General features: G+C 45.4%; 2 protein-coding genes across 4 annotated transcripts in view; one reads left to right on the forward strand and one right to left on the reverse strand.

The window, feature by feature from the left end:
- LOC132383852 (uncharacterized) overlaps positions 1-21,874 on the reverse strand; it is a 110,836-nt gene that overhangs the window by 87,572 nt on the left and 1,390 nt on the right. The window contains exon 4 of the mRNA XM_059955050.1: positions 112-120. Within this exon, the coding sequence (XP_059811033.1) occupies positions 112-120 (9 nt within the window). The remainder of the gene's footprint in view (positions 1-111; positions 121-21,874) is intronic.
- The window catches only part of LOC132383853 (histone H1-like), a 54,181-nt gene that overhangs the window by 21,896 nt on the left and 10,411 nt on the right, over positions 1-21,874 (forward strand). The window contains exons 2-3 of one of the 3 annotated variants that reach the window (XR_009508777.1): positions 1,475-1,874; positions 2,573-2,790. The exons of 1 other annotated variant lie outside the window; for it this stretch is intronic. Coding sequence is in view for 1 of the 2 variants with exons in the window: in XM_059955051.1 (XP_059811034.1) it covers positions 20,118-20,750 (633 nt within the window). In the remaining variant the exon portion in view is untranslated. Of the gene's footprint in view, positions 1-1,474; positions 1,875-2,572; positions 2,791-19,877; positions 21,830-21,874 lie in introns of those variants that run through there. One more of the 3 variants, XM_059955051.1, reaches the window with a different exon arrangement.

A 21,874-nucleotide genomic window follows, 5' to 3' on the forward strand; every position in this document is an offset into this window, starting at 1 on the left:
GCGCCTGCTGCTGCTCGGGGATCTGGCCAAACACGCCATGTCCAAAGGGACAAAGGCAGTGACCAAGTACACCAGCTCCAAGTAAAGCTCCCCAGTGAGATGATCGAAAACACAACGGCTCTTTTAAGAGCCACTCACAATTTCAATGGGAGAGTTGTACTACCATTTAGGTAATAAATTATACATATTTTATGTCTGGTGACTTTTACAAGAGCTAAGTCACAGTTGGAATAAACTCCCACTGCACTGAAAAGGAATCGTTACCTCCCCCTCCCCATCAGTCCGTCCCACTCTGTATCCACACCACGCAGAGGATTGCTACCATTGTTGTTTTATTTCTGGCTTCAGGAGTTTATTGGTTGCAGTTGGGTAACACCCGAATCTAATTTTAACACAAGCCTAAAAGATCTCATGACTCTTTCATAGAAAAACTTTTTAAAATTGCAGACTAGACGCTGGTCACAATTTGAGAAGCGCCATTTGTCTATAACCTGATAATGTTCACACAGTGACCGACTGTGGGCAGAAGCTGAGGGTCAGTTTTTTTTCGGTTCATGGAAACATAGAAAATAGGTGCAGGAGTAGGCCATTCGGCCCTTGAGCCTGTACTGCCATTCAATATGATCATAGCTGATCATCCAACTCAGAACCCCGTCCCTGCTTTCTCTCCATATCTCCTGACCCCTTTATCCACAAGGGCAATATCTAACTCCCTCTGAAAGATAGCCAATAAACCAGCCTCAACTGTTTCCTGTGGTAGAGAATTGCACAGAACCACCACTCTCTGTTTGAAGAAGTTTCTCCTCATCTCGGTCCTAAATGGCTTCCTCTTTATTCATAAACTCTGACCCCTTGTTCTGTACTTCCCCAACACCGGGAACCATCTTCCTGTCCAATCCCTTTAGAATTTTATACGTTTCAATAAGATCCCCCCTCAATCTTCTAAATTCCAGCGAGTATAAGCCCAGTCGATCCAGTCTTCCTTCAAATGAAAGTCCTGCCATCCCAGGAATCAATCTGGTGAACCTTCTTTGTACTCCCTCTAGGGCAAGAATGTCTTTCCTCAGATTAGGGGACCAAAACTGCACACAGTTTTGAAAGGGTTGAAAGGAATTAGAGAATTGAGTTCCCAGACACTTGGGTCCTGTTTCAGTAACAGAGGGAAATGCGAAATCACAATCTTAAAACCGATCTGGAATTATTTCATTTCAAATTATATTTAAATAATAGTTTGATTTTTGGCGGGCTTTTTCCAAATTTCAGTGCACTTTGGGGAGGAGACGTTTCCTATGCGCGCTTCTGCTTTTAAAGACTGCTGATTGGTGATTAAGGCAGTTCTTCGATTGGGACGTTTCTCTTCACTAATGAGAATAAGCAGGATCACACCAATCACAAACATCAGATTCTATTCTCAAAGAAGGTATAAAAAGGGCGAGTTGGGGTGGGGTGAACATTCCTTTATTTTGTTTTGAAGTTAGCAGTTGTTGCGACTGTGGAAATGTCTGGACGTGGAAAAGGCGGCACTGGCAAAGCTCGGTCCAAGGGCAAATCTCGCTCGTCCCGGGCTGGACTACAGTTCCCTGTCGGCCGGGTTCACAGACTCCTAAGAAAGGGCAACTATGCTGAGCGGGTGGATGCCAGAGCCCCGGTCTATCTGGCTGCTGTGCTCGAGTATCTGACGGCGGAAATCCTCGAATTGGCGGGCAACGCGGCCCGGGACAATAAGAAGACCCGCATCATCCCCCGACACCTGCAGCTGGCCGTCCGCAACGACGAGGAGCTGAACAAGCTGCTGGGAGGGGTGACTATCGCTCAGGGCGGTGTGTTACCCAACATCCAGGCCGTACTGTTGCCCAAGAAAACCGGCGCTGCCAGTAAGTGAAGCGACGTAAGCTGAACCTGTTTACCCAAAGGCTCTTTTCAGAGCCGCTCACAATGTCCATGAAAGGGCTGAGCAGCGGGTGATTTCCATCCGTTTGATATTCTGTATCTGTCACAGCCTCGACATGTTTCTTCCGGAAGGTAAACCGATATAAGTCTGCACAGAAACCGGTTCGCTTCAGTCCCGACTCATTTTCTCCCCTCAGCCGGCTGAATGGAGTTCACTCCCTTTGCAGAGTGTCAGCGGATCACTGGGCGCAGGGTCGTGAAATAACCTTTCGGAGTCAGCCCCGGGAGGGTGAATTTAATCTCCGACCTCTGAACGACTCCGCTCTTGATCACCTAAAACCGCGTTATCTGGGTTCCACATTACGGTTTTACCCCGGACCGTTCCGGTTTGCAGCGGGTGGGAACATCGCCTGTTTGTTGCTTCATGAGCGATTCCCATCGCCTCACTGAACAATATTTGCGATTTTCATTTCAAAATCAGGTTTATCACCGGCATGTGACGTGAAATTTGTTAACTTAGCAGTAGCAGTTCAATGCAATTCATAATCTAGTAGAGAGAGAAAAACTAATAGTAAATAAAACATAAATACACATGTATATTGAATAGATTTTTTTTAATGTGCAAACACAGAAATACTGCAAATTAATGAACGCTGCGTTTATGTGACTCCGCTCCCTACAGATGTCCTGGGTACTATCAGCAGCTTCTTTCCGTCCTGTGCAGTAGTCCCTCCATACCAGACAGAGATGCAGCCTGTCAGAATGTTCTCCGCGGTCCGGCTATGGAGTCTACAAAGGCACATTTACCCTGTGAAACTGACGGTGTAACGTTCTCCTTTGCGTGTACTAATAACGCCGAATTCAACGTCGAGATAAACCAGTCAATGAGACCAGATCGCAGTAAGAATAACCATTTACTGTTCACTCTTCACATTAACATATGGTGAAAACTGTTGATAAAACAATACAAGTTTGATACAGTATTTGTTCCTTCCTTAATATCACATTTCAATTGTAAATACTTGTAAAGGTGACTATAACTACATTACACTAAGGTGCAGTATACAGGGAGAGTTTACCTGCTCCATTGACTACTTTAAATACACTTCCATGCAAACTATCTGCAACTCTTTAACTAACGAAAGCATAAACATTATCGACCGTCGTTACTTCTAACAGGATCGGCATTAACATCCTAGTTCAATTTATCGATTATCTATTAACTTACAGCGTTGCTCTCACTGTGATTTCTCATGTCTGCAAAGCAACTTCTGCTCAGGTGTGCCTCGTGGTGAGCCCCCACCCTCGCGCTAATTTCAAACCGGTACTTTCCCACAAGACGCGGCGAAACCGGATGTGACGTCATCGCATGCCGATATATTTTACATGCAATGAATATACTTTAAACACTTCTAATTCTAACTAGAAAATACTATCGAATGAATTACTAAGCAAAAATATTATAAACTAAATAACTGTCGTAAAGACAGCACACTCCCCGCTTCACCTTCGTAAGGTCACAATGAGCAGAGTACAAAACTTAGTCTCTTAATCAGTCATTGGGTAGAAGTAGAATAACTTCTGTAACTGGCCTTTGGTAAATTTTCACATCGCCTTGGTCGGTAGTCTTCAATTCGATCTTCCTGACATGTCCATCCCCATTAGGGAATGTAGCAGTGATTCTGGCCGTTGGCCAGCTGTTGCGGGCGATTTGCTTGTCCCTGAGCAGGACTAAGTCTCCAACTTGAAGATTCCTGCGGGGTTCTGTCCACTTTTGTCTCTGTTTCAACAAAGGTAGATATTTTTGTCTCCAGCGAGACCAGAGCTGATTTGCCAGAGCCTGGACTTGTCTCCATTGCTTTGTGTACAAATCCTTGTCTGAGAAGTCTCCTGGTGGAGGAGGTGTTCCGGCCTTCTGTGTAGGGAGCATTGATGGCGAAAGTATGAAGGGGTTTTCTGGGTCAGAAGACACAGGTAGGAGTGGTTGTGCGTTTATAATGGCTGTGACCTCTGCCATTAGGGTGCACAGTACCTCGTGGGCCAATCGGGTGCGTTGCTGCATCTCAGGTTTCCTTTTCCGGGTTTTCCGTAAGGACGTGAACCGTTTGACTGCCTGCTCTTTGTTATCTGGTGAGCGCTGGCGTGGTTCTCTGAAAGGCAATGGGGCAAACCCATTATTTGCTTCATCTCTGAAGACCTTGGGGTCCTTTGTTTTTAAAGAAATGGCATCTTGAGCTGATTGTGCAAGTTTATTTCCGTGCTCGGTTTGAACGAAAACTGACTGACCTAGCGTCTCGTCGGTTACTTTACGATTGTTAACGTCTTGTTGTGCTTCCTTGATATACATGGAACTTGTGCAGAGTTGAAAAATCGAATGGCGGCCACTCTCGAGCACATTGGTCTTGAGTGTGTCAACCGTCGGTTTGTGTAAGTCACCGGGGCACACCTCTCCTATCACCACCCAGCCCAGATCCAGACGTTGCGCGAAGGGGGCGTCGAGTGGTCCATTGACCTGCTGCCTAACCTTGTGTACCTGGATAACATCTCTTCCTAATAGCAGGAGTATTTCCGCTTTGGATCCAGTTCTGGGATGTGTTTGGCGATGTGGTGGAGATGTGGCTGGTGTAGCACCGTACTTGGTGTCGGGATCCCAGTGCGGTTATTCATGATTCCATCGCACTCTAAGAGTGGAGGGAGACAGATGATGACTTTACCATCCAGGGACTCGATCTGGATGCCCTCTGCCTTCCTTCCTTGGGTTTCCATGTTGCCTGAGCAAGTTTTGAGGTAGTATGGGAACCGCTCACTCTCAATGTTGAACAATTTAAAGAACTCTGGACTGACTAGTGAGCGATTGCTCTGATCGTCCAGAATCACATAGGCTTTGATGGCCTTGTCTTTGGCTCCTTTAGGGTACACCTTAGTGAGGCAGATCTTGGAACAAGAACGGCTTGACTGAGCTTGACCGCAAACTTCTGTACAGTTCGAGCTGACAATTGTTGTCCTGGAGTGAGCCTCTCCCTCCCTGCCGTCCTGTTGTGGGGGTGAAGGAGCGTTGTCGGTTTGCGGTGGACAATCCTTGCTAGGGTCGTTGCTAGTTGTAAGGGCTTCGGTCTTGAGCACTGAGATGGGTTTATCAATGTTGAAAACATTCGAAGAGGATCTACTTGGCTTGGTGTAAATTGTACTGCTTCCTGGACCCGCGAGGCTAGGGTCGTTTTGCTTCTTCACCTCCCTGCACACAAACCTAGCGAGGAGCTCAAAGGGAGGAAATTGATCATCGTGCTCTTCCTTGTAATCTAAAGCAATGGACAGCCACCTGTCCTGCAGACCAAAAGGAAGTTTGTCCACGACTTGTCTAATCCCGAATGAAGTATCTAGGTATACTAGACCAGCTGAGTAGCCATCTTCTTTGGTGCCTTGGATCTCCATGAGTACATTTCCGAATTCTCTTAACTTAATGTGATCTTTGGCTGACACCTTAGGAAAGTTTTCCAGACGTCGATATAGCGCCACTTCAATAGTTTCGGGGGACCCATAGTCCTCCCGAATTCTCTCCCACGCTTTGCTTAAGGCTAGTTCGGGTTTGTTGATGTACACTGAACGTATGCGTCTCACCTGGTCGCGTGATTCTTTCCCCAGCCATTTCGCCATAAGGTCCAACCTTTGGGTTGCACTGAGCTGGACTCCGTCGATCGCGTTGGTGAATGTGGAGTACCATGCACGGTAATTTTCAGGTTTATCGTCAAACTGGTACAGTCCCAAAGTGACGAGATCCCGTCGTGCTAAATACTGCATCATGGGATCGGCTGTAAGCGGCATGCGGGCTGGAGAAGTACGTTGGCGTCTATATGACTGAGAGCGTACGTTTCTCATGGAATTTGCCATCCTGGATTCGACCTCCGCGTCTCTTCGCATCAAACTTTGTAAGTTTGGTGTCAAGAAGTATCGGTTGTCAGCTCTTTCATTCTTGAATTCATCACGGAGTCGCGAGGGTAAATTTTCTTCCTCGTATGGATGTGATGCAATCGTGACTCTCTGAGGTTCCTCGTAGCTGGGGAAGTTATCGAATATGTATGGAGAGGGGAGACGAGCCTGCCTGTCTATTTGAGATTGTACATAGTCGCTTGTGCGTTCCAGTCTGGTCCTTTCTAAAGTAGATCTTACTTCGGTCAGATCACGCGACCCTTCAGCTTCTTCTATGTACTCTGCTTCCGCCATGGCAGCTTCTTCTTCTCTTTCTAGCTGCAGCACTTGCAACTCTGTCAATATTTTTGCCATTTCCAACAGGGTTTCGGCTTCTCTGGCGGCCTCTGCTCTTTGTCTGGCGGCCCTTTCGGCTTCTCTGTCGGCCTCTGCTCTTTGTCTGGCGGCCCTTTCGGCTTCTCTGGCAGCCTTTTCTTTCTGGATTTTGGCTTCTCTGGTGGCCTGTTTCAGTTTCAAAACTGCTTCTTGTCTGGCGTAAGGCAGTCGCACCTTGGCGGCTTCTGCCTTGGCTCTTGCCTGGGTGGACTTACTTGATGTCGCTCTACTGCCCTTGTCGCTGGGCGCCATCGACTTGATCCCGGATCGAGCTGACATTGCAGCACTTGGAACACCTGATAACGCCTGGGTGGGCTTACTTGATGTCGGTTTACTGCCCTTGTCGCTGGGCGGCGTCGACTTGATCCCGGATCGAGCTGACATTGCAGCACTTGAAACACCTGATAATGCCGCTTTTTCACTGTAACGTTCTCCTTCGCGTGTACTAATAACGCCAAATTCAACGTCGAGATAAACCAGTTAATGAGACCAGATCGCAGTAAGAATAACCATTTACTGTTCACTCTTCACATTAACATATGGTGAAAACTGTTGATAAAACAATACAAGATTGATACAGTATTTGTTCCTTCCTTAATATCACATTTCAATTGTAAATACTTGTAAAGGTGACTATAACTACATTACACTAAGGTGCAGTATACAGGGAGAGTTTACCTGCTCCATTGACTACTTTAAATACACTTCCATGCAAACTATCCGCAACTCTTTAACTAACGAAAGCATAAACATTATCGACCGTCGTTACTTCTAACAGGATCGGCATTAACATCTTAGTTCAATATATCGATTATCTATTAACTTACAGCGTTGCTCTCACTGTGATTTCTCATGCCTGCAAAACAACTTCTGCTCAGGTGTGCCTCGTGGTGAGCCCCCACCCTCGCGTTAATTTCAAACCGGTACTTTCCCACAAGACGCGGCGAAACCGGATGTGATGTAATCGCATGCCGATATATTTTACATGCAATGAATATACTTTAAACACTTCTAATTCTAACTAGAAAATACTATCGAATGAATTACTAAGCAAAAATATTATAAACTAAATGACTGTCGTAAAGACAGCAAAAACGGTATCAATTGAAAAAAAAACTCGTCCTCCACAGCCTCTGAATATAAATGAACAGTTTGCGAAAGCAACGGTCAGTTTGGTCAGATCTCCCGAGAGGCTCCCTGTGTGAGGACGTCTGAGATCAGACTTTGGTTTGTGCAGGGTGGATGGATCGAGTTCTTCAGCACCGTAGTACCAGTCACTTCTCTACAAATTCCTGAGTCTGTCTAATACTTCCCTGAATACCCCTGTGCTCTCTGCCTCTGCCACCACACCTGACAGTGCAATCCAAATCCCCACCACTGCTTTCTTCACATTCTTCCTCCGATCTTAAATACATGTTTTCTTCTAGAAGACATTTCACCCCTGCGAAAAATATTAGACTGTCCTTGTAAATGTCACCTCTGGAGCAGAAGAGGTTCCAATGATCCAGAATCCTGAAACACTTTCCCTGCACCAGCTCCTCAGTCACTCACCAGCACTCCAGCCGTCCCAGTCAACATGATGTAATTTGTAATGACCCTCTATTACAACCCTATTGAGTCCTCTATTCCTGCTGACTGTTTGATGTCCTATAATACAATCCATGAGAGAATTCATTCCCCTGTGCTCTCTGCCACCACCCCTGACAGTGCATTCTGTCCCCATTTCTCTCTTTCCTTCACTTTCTTCCTCTGACCTTAAACACATGCCTTCTAGTAGAAGACATTTCACTCCTGTGAAAAATATTACTGGCTGTCTACACTAACTATGACAAGCAGGCTTTTATAATCTTCTATAAAATTTCTTCTGAGCCAATGCCATCAGATGAAAAGGTTCCAGCATGTCCACCCTCTCCTCACCACACACCTCCTCCAGACATCCTGGTAAACCCTGTCTGCCCCTGCTCCTGAACCTCCACATGCTTCCACATACAGTGTTCAGTACACTGTACTCTCACTGTGGCCTAGCCAGCATTTTGTAAACCTGTAACATTATATCCTGGTGTTTGAACTCAATGCCTTGTCTGATGAAGGCAAACATGCCATACACCGACTTTTCCTCCCTGTCAACCTGTGCTCACAGTCAATCTCAACATCCTTCTCTTTGCCAATACTATTCATGTTCCTACAATTAACTGTGTACCCACCCTTAATGTTGGATCTCCCAAAATGCACCCCTGGGCATCCTTTTCAGCAGAATGAATGTCAGAATGCAATAGGATTATCATTAATTCTACTCGCCAGAGATTTTTCATCATTGTTTCTAGCTCTCGAAATGTTCTTGAGTTCCCTTCTGTTTTTTAAATATAGTCCTCAAACACCCTGGTTGATTCCAGCTTCCTAAGCCTTACATATGCTTCTCACTCTTCACTGACAAAATGTGCTTCCTCTCTCATCATCCAAGGTTCCTGAACCTTGTCATCCTTGACCCTCCCTCTTACTGGAACAAACTGGCCCTGAAACACTGTGCAGCTGATCTTTAAACAAAATCATGTCAGATGTGTATTTGTCTCAAAATCAATCCTTACAGTGCTAAGCATTAAATTTAGCTTCAATCTCTCCATTCAGTGACTGGTGTTCTGGTTCACATCCCCGTCAATCTAATTTCAACCCTCTCAGGGAGCAGCAATAAACCTCATGATACAGACCCCCCTCCAGTGAAGGTGCAAACCATCCCTCTTGTAAATGTCACCTCTGCACCAGAAGAGGTTCCAATGTTCTGGAATCCTGAAACCCTGTCCCTGGACCAGCACCTCAGCCACACATTCATCTGCTCTAACTTTCTGTCCCTAACACCACTACCACACAGCATGGGGAGTAACCGGGTGATTACAACCTTTCAGGTCCTGCCCGTCAACTTGTTCCCTGACTCTCTATATTCACTGTAGGATCCCATCCCTTTTCAGGGCCCCAGATAGTCCTTCCAGGTGAGGAAACACTTCACCTGCGAGTCTGCTGGAGTTGTCTATTGCATCCGGTGCTCCCGGTGCAGCCTCGTCTACATCAGCGACACCCAACGCAGATTGGGGAACAGCTTCGTCGAACAGATCAGCTCCACCCATCACAATAGACAGGACCTCCCGATTGCCACCCACTTCAACTCTGCCTCTCATTCACATCTAGATATGTCCATACATGGCCTCCGCTACTACCATGATGAGGCCCAACTCAGGTTGGAGGACCAACACCTTATCTAACTGTCTGGGTAGCCTCCAGCCTGGTGGTATGAACATTGAATTCTCCAATTTCCGGTAATTCCCTCCCCCTCCCCCTATCCCAGGTCGCTCTCTGCCTCTCTCCCCTTTCTACTTTCTGCTCCTTTATCTCTACTTTCTGCTTTATACATTCCTTTCTGCTTATCCCCTCCCCCCTTTATCTTTCCTCTGATTGGTTTTCCTCCTGGCTCCTCTGGGTCCTAACCCCTCCCCTATCTCTATTACTGGGCTTCGGCCCTCTCTTCCCCCCATTCCTGATGAAGGGTTTCGGCCCGAAATGTTGGCTACTCTTTTCTCACAGATGCTGCCTGACCTGCTGAGTTATTCCAGCGTTGTGTACATATTCTCTCATCCCTTTTCTACCTGTCCACTGGTACCGACGTGAACCACCACCTCTGGCTGAATGAACATTGCTCAGCAGCTGCTCTGAGACGTCCCTGACACTCAGTTATACAATTTACAAAACTTTTTGAAACCATCTATAAAAGTGTTTAGGAGAGGAAAAAGATCAAACAAGAAGGTAAGCTAGCCATTAATATTAAAGAGGATACCAAAAGTTACTTCAGATATACAAAGTGTAAATGAGAGGCAAAAGTCAATATTAGTACTTTCGAAGATGATGCTGAAGAGGTAGTAATGGGGTACAGGGCAGTGGCAAAGAAGCTGAATAAGTATTGTGCTTCAATCTTCACTGGAGAAGACAATAGCAGTCTGCTGGAAATTCAGGAGAATCAGGGGGCAGAAATGAGTGAATTAGCCTTTACTGAAATATCTGAAGGTAGATAAATCAGCTGGACCAGATTTTCTACACCAATGCTATGAAAGAGGTGACTGATGAGATTAGTAATAATCTTTCCATAATCCCTGGATTCTGGCGTGGTTTCGGAGAACAGGAAAATTGCAAACATCATTCTACTCTTGAAGAAGGGAGGAGGGCAGAAGAAAGGAGGCCAGTTAGTATGACATCAGTGGTTGAGAAGATGATGGACTCAATTGTTAAGGATGTATTTTCGGGCTACTTGGCAACACATGATAAAATAGGACAAAGTCAGCATGGTTTCCTTTAGGGGATATCCTGCTTCTTGAGTGTGTTGAAATTCCTTGAAGAAATAAGCAGGATAGACAAAGAGAATCAATGGATGGATGTGTGTTATGCAATTGGATTTTTAGAAGGCCTTTGACAAGGTGCCACACATGAGGCTGCTAAAATTAAGAGCCTATGACACAGGAAAGATATGAGCATGGATTAAGACTTGGCTGATTGGCAGGAAGCAAAGAGTGGCATAAAGGAAGACTTTTCTGGTTGACTACAATGACTAATGGCATTTTTTTGGGATCACTTCTTTTAAAGTTACAGTATATATCAATGATTTGGATGACAGAAATGATGGCTTTCTGACCATTTGTATATTAAAATAGGTAGCAGGAAGCAGAAAGGCTACAGAGAGGCTTAGACAGATTGTGAGAATGGGCAAACATATGGCAGGTGGAATAACATGTCGAGAAGTTTATGGTCAAGGACACTGGTAGAAAAATTGAAAGAATAGACAATTGCTCTAAAAGGAGAGAAACATCAAAATCTGACATGTAAAGGAACTTTGGAGTAGAGGAGGTTCCTGAAGGTTCATTTGTACTGTGAGCAATTCTGAGCCACTTATCGAAGAAAGGTGTACTGACATTGGAGAGGGTTCAGAGGAGATTCACGAGAATGATTCCAAGATTGAAAGTTTATCATATGACGACCATTTGATTGTGCAGGGCCAGACTGACTGGAATTCATAAGAATGAGAGGGGATTTCATTGAAACCTACCGAATGTTGAAAGGACTCGGTAGAGTGGATAGGGAGAGGATAGAGGGGGAATCTAGGAACAGAGGGCACAGACTCTGAGTCTAAATGGAGATGAGGAGGAATTTGTTTAGCCAGACTGTGGCTCAACCATGGAATTTATTGCCAGAGGCCATCATTGGGTATAATTAAGGTAGAGGTTGATACATTCTTGATTTGTCAGGGCATGGTGGGTTAAGGGGAGGTCAGGATATTGGGGCTGAGAGGGAAATGGATCAGCCATGATAAAGTAAAAGAGCAGACACAATGGGCCAAAGGGCCTAACTCTGCTCCTATATTTAATGGTTTTACAACAAAAAGGCTCCATCCCGGACAAAATCTTGGTAAACCTGCTCTACAGTGTTCCTGCTTCCTGCAATTGACATGGGATGGGGACCAGAGACCCAGTTCACTCATTACAGTCATCATGTTCTTTCTGCAGTGTGTCGACCAGACCTGCAGACAGGACTCCAGCAGTGTGGGAACCCACATGTTATCAACCTGGTGCCTAAAACCTCTTTGTTAATCTATTATCTCTTTATTTTCTGCCATTAACACCCGCACCATCCCCAAAACTCACTGTGGTTTACAGATGTAGTTTCACTTCACAGCAATAAGTCTGTTCATATTAAATATCTCAGTGTTAGTTGTCAAATCTCTCTAGCTTTATATTTCACAAATTGCTGGAGGAATCAGCAGGTCAGGTAGCATCTATGGGGAAAAGAGTACAGTCGACTTTTCGAGCCAAGACCCTTCAGCAGTCCTGCTTTTCTTTCCCATACATCGTGACCCCTGTTTCCATCCAAGGGGTCAGTGTGGACATGGTGGAGGATTACAAATACTTGGGGATATGAATTGACAATAAACTGGACTGGTCAAAGAACACTGAGGTTGTCTACAAGAAGGGTCAGAGCTGTCTCTACTTCCTGAGGAGACCGAGGTCCTTTAACATCTACCAGATGATGCTGAAGATGTTCTACAAGTCTGTGGTGGCCCGTGCAATCATGTTTGCTGTTGTGTGCTGGGGCAGCAGGCTGAGGGTAGCAGACACCAACAAAATTAACAAACTCATTCGTATGGCAAGTGATGTTGTGGGGGGTGCAACTGGACTTTCTGACAGTGGTGTCTGAAAAGAGGATGCTGTCCAAGTTGCATGCCATCTTGAACAAAGTCTCCCATCCACTTCATAATGTACTGGTTAGGCACAGGAGTACGTTCAGCCAGAGACTCATTCCACCAAGATGCAACACTGAGCATCATAGGAAGTCATTCCTGCCTGTGGCCATCAAACTTTACAACTCCTGCCTTGGAGTGTCAGACACCCTGAGCCAATTGGCTGGTCCTCGACTTATTTCCACTTGGAATAATTTACTTATTATTATTTAATTATGGTTTTATATTGCTATATTTCTACACTATTCTTGGTTGTTGCGACTGTAAGGAAACCCAATTTGCCTCGGGATCGATGAAGTATGTCTGTCTGCCTGGCCTGCTGAGTTCCTCCAGCATTTTCTGTGTGTAGTTTGGATTTCCAGCATCTGCAGACTCTCTCTTGTTTGTAGCTTTATATCTCGCTCTCTTTCTTTTTTCGTACATCTTTATTGTTTTCCTTTACAGTAAGTTCTTTTCCCCTTTCCCAGTTATAGATTTAACACTGAAATGTCTCGCCGTGCAGTCACTGTCCGCTGTTGCTCCTGTGATTGACAAGTACATTGCTCCTCCTCCCGGGCTGCGGCCAAGATATCATGTGATGAGCATCCCTTTCGCTGCCCTGATGTCGCAGAGTCAGAGGGCCTCCGGAACGTCGTTGCCTTAGCAACAGACCCAAGTCTCCACGTAGAAGGATCCTGGGTTGGAAGTGCAGAAAAGGCTTCCCCCCGACGGGCCTTTTTCATGAAGGGCTCAGTGATTTATTTGCAATATTTGCGGGTGACCGGCGGCTTCTCTGATTGACAGCACGCACCCCCCCCCCCCTTCGGGCCGCAGCCTCCTGCCTCGTTGCTGTGATGTCACAGTGACGCACCTGTTTCCAAGGCAGCGGGCGCGGGAATGTGGCAAGGCCCCGCGGACGGGGGAGGGGGAGCGCCTTGGGCCCGGGGGTCTGTGCTTGTTCAACCTCGCCTTATAACTGAAACTGTCCTTCCTGTGATGTGGCAACCGGCTCTGATCGCAAGATTTTAAAATGTTTCTAATGTGTCCGCCACAATCACTGGCAGTTTATTCAAAATACCCACCACCCTCTGCCCATTATGTCTGATCTGAAATACCTGCCTTGTTTTTATCAGCCATTTCCTGTGAAAAAGACTACGTGCTTTTACCCTGTCTATGCTCCTCATAATCTACAGACCTCTACTAGGATCATCTCTGAATCTGCTCTGCTCCAGGGAATAAAATACTAGTCTATACAACCTCTCCTTGTAACTCAGACTCCCCAGGACAAAGCAAATATCTGCTATTTTTCTTTCTCCCTGCACTCTCTCTAGTTTAAGAACAGTTTCCTACCAACACTATACACAATATCCCCCGTCAGTCCTCACCAAAGACATTTATATTTACAGCATATTTTCTCAAATCAAAGAAAAACCTTCTCATCTCTGCAATGACTGAAGAAGGCCAGCAGGTCAAACACCATATCTAACTGAGATGTCACTTTCAGTGAACTATGCATTCACATTGACATTGTTTCTATAAATTACTAACAAAAAGATCCCAGCACCTAGAGGCGCACAACTAGACAGAGACCTCCAGTTTGAGGCACAGCCCTCAACCGTCAGCCTCTGCTTCCTGTCACTGAGGCAATTATGAAACCAATCAACTATCTCCCGTGGATTCCATCTCTCAGATCTAACCTCCCAGACCAGAGTCAAAGGCCTGTCTCCTGTCCATTTAGACAACATCCACAACTAACCTCATCTACGCACTTGTGAAACTCCTCAAAGAGTGCAAGATAATTGTCAGACATGATTTCCCTTGCACACAACTGTGCTGTCTGTCTTGAATCAGACCAAATGTTGGTAGATCCTGTTTCTCAAAACCTCCTCCAATAAATTACCCAACACTGATATCAGACTGATGGGCCAGTAGTTTCCTGACTAGTTTCCTGGCACCGCATTAAAACAAAAGACCTTAAGTTATTGGAGCAGGATTGGGTCTTTTGGCTCATCCAGTCTGTTCCATCATTCCATCATGCCTGATTTATTATTCATCCCAACACCATTCTCTGCCCTTTTCCCCTTAAACTTTGATGCCCTTAATAATAATTAAATCATCCTAACCTCTGTTTTAAATAGACCTACTGACTGCCTTCATGGCCGCCTGTGCCAATGAAATGTATCGATTGATCACCTTCTGAATACAGAAATTACTCATCTCTATTCTAGAAGGGCATCTTTGTATTGAGGGTGTAGTCTGGTTCTAGACTCTTCTATTATTGGAAACATCATCTCATATCAACGCTACCTACGCCTTTCAACATTCAATATGTTTCTATATGATGCTCCCTCATTCTTCTAGACTCCAGTGACTACAGGCCCAGATCTTCAAATGATCGTTATATCCTAACTGTTTCAGACTTGGGATCATTCTCGTGAATTTCCCCTGTAAACTCTGCAATGTCAGCACAGCCTTTCTTAGAAAAGTGACCCAAACCTGCTCATGATACTCCAAATAAGTTCTGGCTAAAGCTTCAGCTTTTATATTCTAGTTCTTTTGGAATGAATGCAAATATTGCATTTGCCTTCCTTACTAGCATCTAAATGTGCACATTAACCTTTAGGGAATCCTGCATTAGGAGCCGCAAAGTCCCTTTACATATCTGATTTCTGTTCTTTCCCTGATTAGATGGAGTCTATGCCTTTATTCCTCCTCCCAGTGATCATGACCACACACTTCCTTACACTGTATATTGTCTGGAACTTCTCTGTCCATTCTCTAAATCTGTCCAAGTGCTACTGCAGACTCCCTGCATCCATAACACTGCCTGCCTCTCTGTCTATTTTTGATTCATCCACAGACTTGGCCTCAAAACTGCAAATTCCACGTTAGTCACTCTCCAATCATGTCTAACCTCAACTGATGCCTGTGGTGAAGCAACAATCTCTCCCGTGGCCTCTACAGTGTATTCTCTAACTTCTCACAAAATACAAGAATGTACCTGAAAGGCCCAGTAGGTTTAACAACCTTAAAGCATCTTATGGCCTCCAATATAGATCCCTGCTAACTTGAATGTGGTCGAAGATATCACATCTGATTCATGCCATTTCCGTAACTCCATCACTTTCCATAATTTTCTCAATGGTGATATAACTGTCAAAAATATTCATGGAAAGCCTCTCCCATATCCTTCAGTTCCACACACAGATGGCCATCCTCATCTCCAAGTGGATCAATTCTGTCCAAATTCCCTTTTCCTCTGAATGTACCGAGAGAATCTCAGGGGATTTTGCTCAATTTTCCTTCCAAATCCTGATCTTCTCCTATTGTAGTCCTAACTTTTATGAGAGATGCTATGTCTAATAATATTCTTGAACAATTCCCCTGGCATTGATCCAGGTCTCACCATTTCATAATTTCCTGGGTTGACTCTGTTGCCGGAGGAACAACATGCCCTGGAATTTCAGCATTCCCTTCTCTGATCTCACTATCCTCCAGGACCACATTGATGAATACTAATATGAAGTAGTGGTTTAGTCCCTCACCCACTTCAGAAGTAAACTTTCTCCTTTGTCCTTGTTTTGTTGTACCCTCTCCATAGTGCCCCTTCTCCCCAAAGTTATTTCCTGTCCCCGTTTGACACGTCTGATTCTCTGTTTAACTTCTCTCTTGCTTGCTTCATATTGCCAGAGGCCTTCTCCAATTTATACATCTGAAACATTCCTTATCTTTCATTTTCTATCAGATTGAATTCATAACATCTCCTACCCCTGTGCCAGACTTTACCAACCTTGTCTTTCTTCCACATAGAAACAGTCTGAATTCTGACCTTTAACCACTAGTCACATGTCAAATGTGGATGGACAAAACACAGCTGCACCCATTCCCCTCACCTCAGTTCCTGTCCAACACAGTTTCCCTTAGTTATATACCGATTAACCACATTACCTCTATGACGAGTCCTGTGCTTACTTACTGCTCTCAGAATGAAATTTCTATCTGTTGCCAGGCTCATTTTCCAATACAATGCCTTCTGTAACCCACTTCCCTGGTTAGACTACCCACTTCTATGTTAAGAAACATCCCAGTATTCTTCTAACATACACAATGATATCTAAGCCCCTGAGTCTAAGGGAGTCCCAGTCAACTGGGGAAATTATTCACCCACTGCAACGACCCTGTTGCTTTTACATCTTTCATGCCCTGCTACATTTCAGTTTCTTTACCTCCTGCTGGCATTTGGGAGGCCAGTAGCACAACTCCATTGGTGAATGCACCTCTCTTATCCTGAGCTCTATTCACACTGGATAAACCCTCCAGTGTGTCCTCTCTTAGTCCCTCACCCACAATTCCATATAAAGGCTGATCTGCCATCAGCCTCTTCTTGTATGTTGATCCCACTTCCCTGATTTTATAAACACTTATCTTGCTCCACGTTAAATCTTTATGGTCATCCAGCGTCTCCACTCCTCTCAGTTAGGGGATTCTAGTGTTTGTTATACAGTGTTTTGTTTGTTTTATCATGTCTGGTCTTGTCAAACAGTGCAGGCATGTTCTTTGGTTTCCTGCAGTTCACAATTTTGTGCACCACAGTCACAAACAGTCATATGATTATGTAGACAGAGAGGGAGTTTAAATGAAGTGAACATGGGCAGTTGGCATATTTTGCATGTTATCGTTCCAAGGGAATCGTTTGATTGTGCATATTTAGGCACTTATCAAGATCCAATAAAAAGAAGTTAGATTTAAAGAGAGCAGTCATTGTATGAGTGGGCCAAAATTGGAGTGGGGAGATGAGGCTTTGGCACATCTGAGAGGTGTAGGCAAGAAAGATAAGTTTTTCTTTATTCCTTACTTCTTCTGTATTACTCATTTGGAGCAGAAAGGATGCCAGACAAGATACTGCCTAATATCAGCGTCACAAAATTGGGTTGATAGAAGGTGACAGAGGGTGGTTGTGTCAGCTTATCATTCAGGTTGGAGGCCTCTGATCAGTGACGTTCACAGGGATCGGTTCTGGTACTGTCATTTGTCATCGATGTGAACACTTTCTCTGACATTGTTGTGAACGTGATTAGTGAGTTTGCAGATGACAGCAATGCTGTTGGTAGAGTGGGATCCCGAATGGGATGGGGACGAACTGGGGAAGTTGGCCAAAGAATGGCAGATGGATGTTGATGTGGACAAGTATGAACTCTTGCATTTTGAGAAGTCCAACCAGGGAAGGACCTGCACAGTAAATTCTGTTCCTTGGAGAGTATTGCAGGCAGAGTGTCCATGGAATACAGAAACATCATTCACTGAAAGTGACAACACAGGTAGTCAGGATGGTGAAGATGATGTTTGCCCTATTTGTCTTCATTGGTCAGGGAACTGAGTTACAGGATTTGGGATGTCATATGACAACTGTAATCGTCGAAGTGAGATTGCACTGTAATGTGCACAGTTCTAGTCACCCAGCTACAGGAAGGATGTCATGAAGCTGGAAAGTGTGGAGGGAGGTTTGAGGAGGGTGTTACTGACACTGGAGGATTTGAATTATTTGCAGAAGTTTGGACAGACTGGGACTCTCTTTCTCAACTGAGAGATTAAGGAGCTGACCAGTGACCATCCAAAGCTTTACAAAATCAGTACGCGATAACTGTTTGTGTCAGGGTAGGGAAGTATAAATTTACAGGACAATTGTTTAAGGTGTAGGGGAAACATTTAAAGGCTACCTGACTGGTGGGGGGATGTTGCATGTTTGATGAAGGAGACCAACACTGCAGTAATGTGACGGATTTGATGAGATTTTCTAAGTAAAGGATTCAAATAAAATGATGAATGGTGATTTTGATGGGATTACACTGCTGGCCTCCCAATAGGCTGAGATATTGTGGAGCAGACATGTTGGTAAATCACACAGAGGTGTAATGGGAACAGGCTTACAGCAGTCGGGCATATTGACATCCCCAGCATTAACCAGATTACCTTTGTATGAAAAGCTTCAGTTTCCAGGAGTAATTTGGCAGATGCAGGATCAGTTCATCCCTCAGCAGGAACAATATTTGAAAGGGAGAATGAGGCAATCATCACCAACAATAGAAGACAAAAGCAGCATAAAATAACATGAGAGAGCAGAGAATATCACAAAAGTTAGTGGGAAGCTAAAGGATTAGGGAACTTAAAAAGAACAGAAGGTAACTAAAATTGTAATTTGGAGAGAACAGATGAATTATTAAAGTAACTGGCCAATAGTATAAAGGAGAATACAAGATTTTTTTCAGACATTTAAAGAGTAAAAGAGAGGCAAGACTGGATCAGGATTCAGGTTTCCCATTCTCACCTTCAGAATCACATCCCTCCCTGATCTTCTTTTACACTGTTTAGTTTATTCAGTATTTCTTATTTAACCTGGCAATCTTGATCATTTAGTGAAGAGGGCCACAGCGTGGCAAATGCATTTCAATACAGATAAATGTGATGCAGTGCACATTGCAAAGTCAATCCAGTGTAGAACTTACACTGTGAATGGTCGGTCATTAGGGAGTGTATTGGGCCGGAGAGATTTAGGGGTAAATCTCTCACACACAGTTCATTGAAAGTGGTGTCACTGGTAGACAGGGTGGTGAAGAACTGGGTTTAACATGCTGGTCTTCATTAGTCAGGGGATTGAGTATATCAGTTGGGACATTATGTTACAGTTGTGTAAGTGACTGGAGGTCACACTTATCGTTTTGTGTACAGCTCTTGTCACCGTTTCAGGAAACGGGGTTAAACTGGGGAGAGTGTAGAGAAGACTTCCAAGGATGTTTCCGGGATCTGAGATTCTCAGTTACACAGAGATGTTGGTCGGACAATGTCCGTTGTTCTTTATTCTTTGGTATCAGAATCATTTACCACCGTGTTACATGACAAGGAATCTGTCTTTTTATTTTGACAGTAGTACAATGCGATGAAGGTGCAGATGTGAACATTGTATCGGCATAACGCCAAGAGATTCTGGGAATCGTGAACAACGCGGATAAAATGCTGGGGGAACCCAGCAAGTCAGGCAGCATCTCCCACCAGAGTCTTGATGGCTGTTTATTCCCACCATTGATGCTGCCTGACTTGCTGATTTCCGCCAGCATTGAGTGCGTACTGTGTCAGAGAGAGTGAGTTAAAGGAGCGGGCGGCTTAGACCAGTGTCCCTGTGTTTGTGAGTCCGAACACATCGTAGGATTTCTCAGCGCCTCCTGTAGAAAATGAAACGATGTTTTTTTGTTACGGAAGCACCCACTCCCCGGCTCGGTCTCGAAGAGGGAATTAACTGCAAAGTTTTAATTAGTTTAAATAATTCAGCCAAAAAGCAGAGAACAGGTCTACGATCGGGAGAGAGAACGCGGGCAATGTAGTAACGAAACGGGTTAAAATAGAAAGCGCTGCCTTTAATCCCGATTAAACTTCTTTCCAGCGAACATTCTGGCCTCAGAGACAGACAGGGACTAGTCCGAGTCTCCGCAGCGTCCGATTTGAATTGGAATCGGCGAGTTTTTGAGGAGAGAGAAGCACAGAAAAATGAAGCTGCCTGGAGCAGAAAGCAGGATGTCTCCGCCCCGTCCGCTCGCTGCCTTTAAATTGCTCCGTGCCGCCACCCTTCGCTTCATTTCTCATTCAGTTCTGATTGTGAGAAGGATTTATCAGAGTCGCCGACATGACCGAGACAGCACCCGCCGAAACGGCTCCTCCAGCCGCACCCGCCGCCGCAAAGAAGACTCCCAAGAAGAAGGCGGCAGCCCGGAGCAAACCAACCGGTCCCTCGCTGGGCGAACAGATCGATAAGATCGTGGCGGGTTGTCACGATAGGAAGGGTATGTCCTACGCGGCCATCATGAAGGCTCTGGTTGACAGCGGTGTCGATGTGGTGAAACGTCGCCCCCAGATCAAGATGAGCATCAAGAGGAAAGTGGAAAGCGGCTCCTTGGTTCAGATGAAGGGTTCTGGTCTTTCGGGATCCTTTAAATCCGGTAAAGGGAAAAGTGCCGTGAAGGTGGTGAAGAAAGCGAAGAAGCCATCGGCAAAGAAATCTCCAAACAAGAAATCTCCCAGCAAGAAGCCTGGCGCCAAGAAACCAGCGGCTAAAAAAGCGGGAGGTAAGAAACCAGCGACTAAGAAAGCGGCAGCAAATAAACCCGCGGCTAAGAAAGCGGCAGCTAAGAAACCCGCGGCTAAGAAAGCGGCGCCGAAGCCCAAGAGCCCCAAGAAAGCCGCAGCCCCGAAGACGAAGGCGGCCAAGAAGCCGAAGTCGAAATCCGCGAAACCCAAGAAGACAGCAGTCAAAAAGTGAATTGAGAATCCACCATTTGTGTGTATCTGAACCCAACGGCTCTTCTCAGAGCCACCCACATCTCAGAAAAGAGCTGATTCAAAGTGTTGTGATTCCCGTCCCGGGTCTGACTGAGCTTTCCGGGGGAACTTCTCACATAGAACCGGAGATTGACGGTACCTGACATATGGTGCGGCCGTGCCGAATCAGTGTCTGAAATGAGACACGGATGCCCGAGCTGAGATTGGGAGATATGGGATGTGGGCAGTTTTTGGCCCAATTCCTTCTCCGATGCCGGGAGAGAGTGACTGAGACATTGACAGCGGAGATTCAGCTGAGTTGATTGGGAACTGCTGAAACCTACGCGAGAGGGGAGGGGGCGTGTTGAGAGAGGGATCCGTCTCTGGGACAGACTGTTGCGGGAGGATATATGATAAACTACCCGGTGGCATTGCCGACTGACCTTCATGCAGGCCCCAGCTACAAAACTACATTGTTAATTTACACAAAACATCAATAACAAAAATGTACAAGAGAATGAAATCTAATTTAAAAAATCACTATTTCCTGGTAGTCACCGCCCCCCCGAAATCCCTCACTATACCCCTCGCGTCGGCATGCTCCACTCCAAGCACAGCGGACACGAACGTATCCCCATGTCCAAAGCAAACAAAACGGTAACAGCCGCACCAGCCGTACACGACAGGTTTGTGAGAGAAGTGAAGGGCCAGATGAGACCCTGACAGGGAGGGAAGCGCGCTAATCTCTGGATGCATTCAAGAGTGAGATAGAGCTCTTAAAGATAGCGGGGTAAAGGGAGAGGGCAGGAACCGGGTATGAATTGTATATGATCAGCCATGATCACAGCGTATGGCGGTTCTGGCTAGAAAGGCCGAATGGTCTAATCCTGCACCGACTGTCCATTGTCTATTACTTCCTATCCCTCGCCGAATTACCCTGTCTGCACAGAACTGATGCTCGAGGTCAATTAGTGCAAAATAGATCGGCAGGGCAGATCGCTACTACAATAATGATGAGCAAGCTACAGCCCTTCCCTTTGCCGTGGTAGTGGCTCTTAAAAGAGCCTTTTCTGGTGTTCGGCGTGCAGGCTGGTCTTAGGCGCGCTCCCCGCGGATGCGGCGGGC

Source organism: Hypanus sabinus, chromosome 31 (genome assembly GCF_030144855.1).
Source record: "Hypanus sabinus isolate sHypSab1 chromosome 31, sHypSab1.hap1, whole genome shotgun sequence".
In the NCBI taxonomy this organism is placed as follows: Eukaryota; Metazoa; Chordata; class Chondrichthyes; order Myliobatiformes; family Dasyatidae; genus Hypanus; species Hypanus sabinus.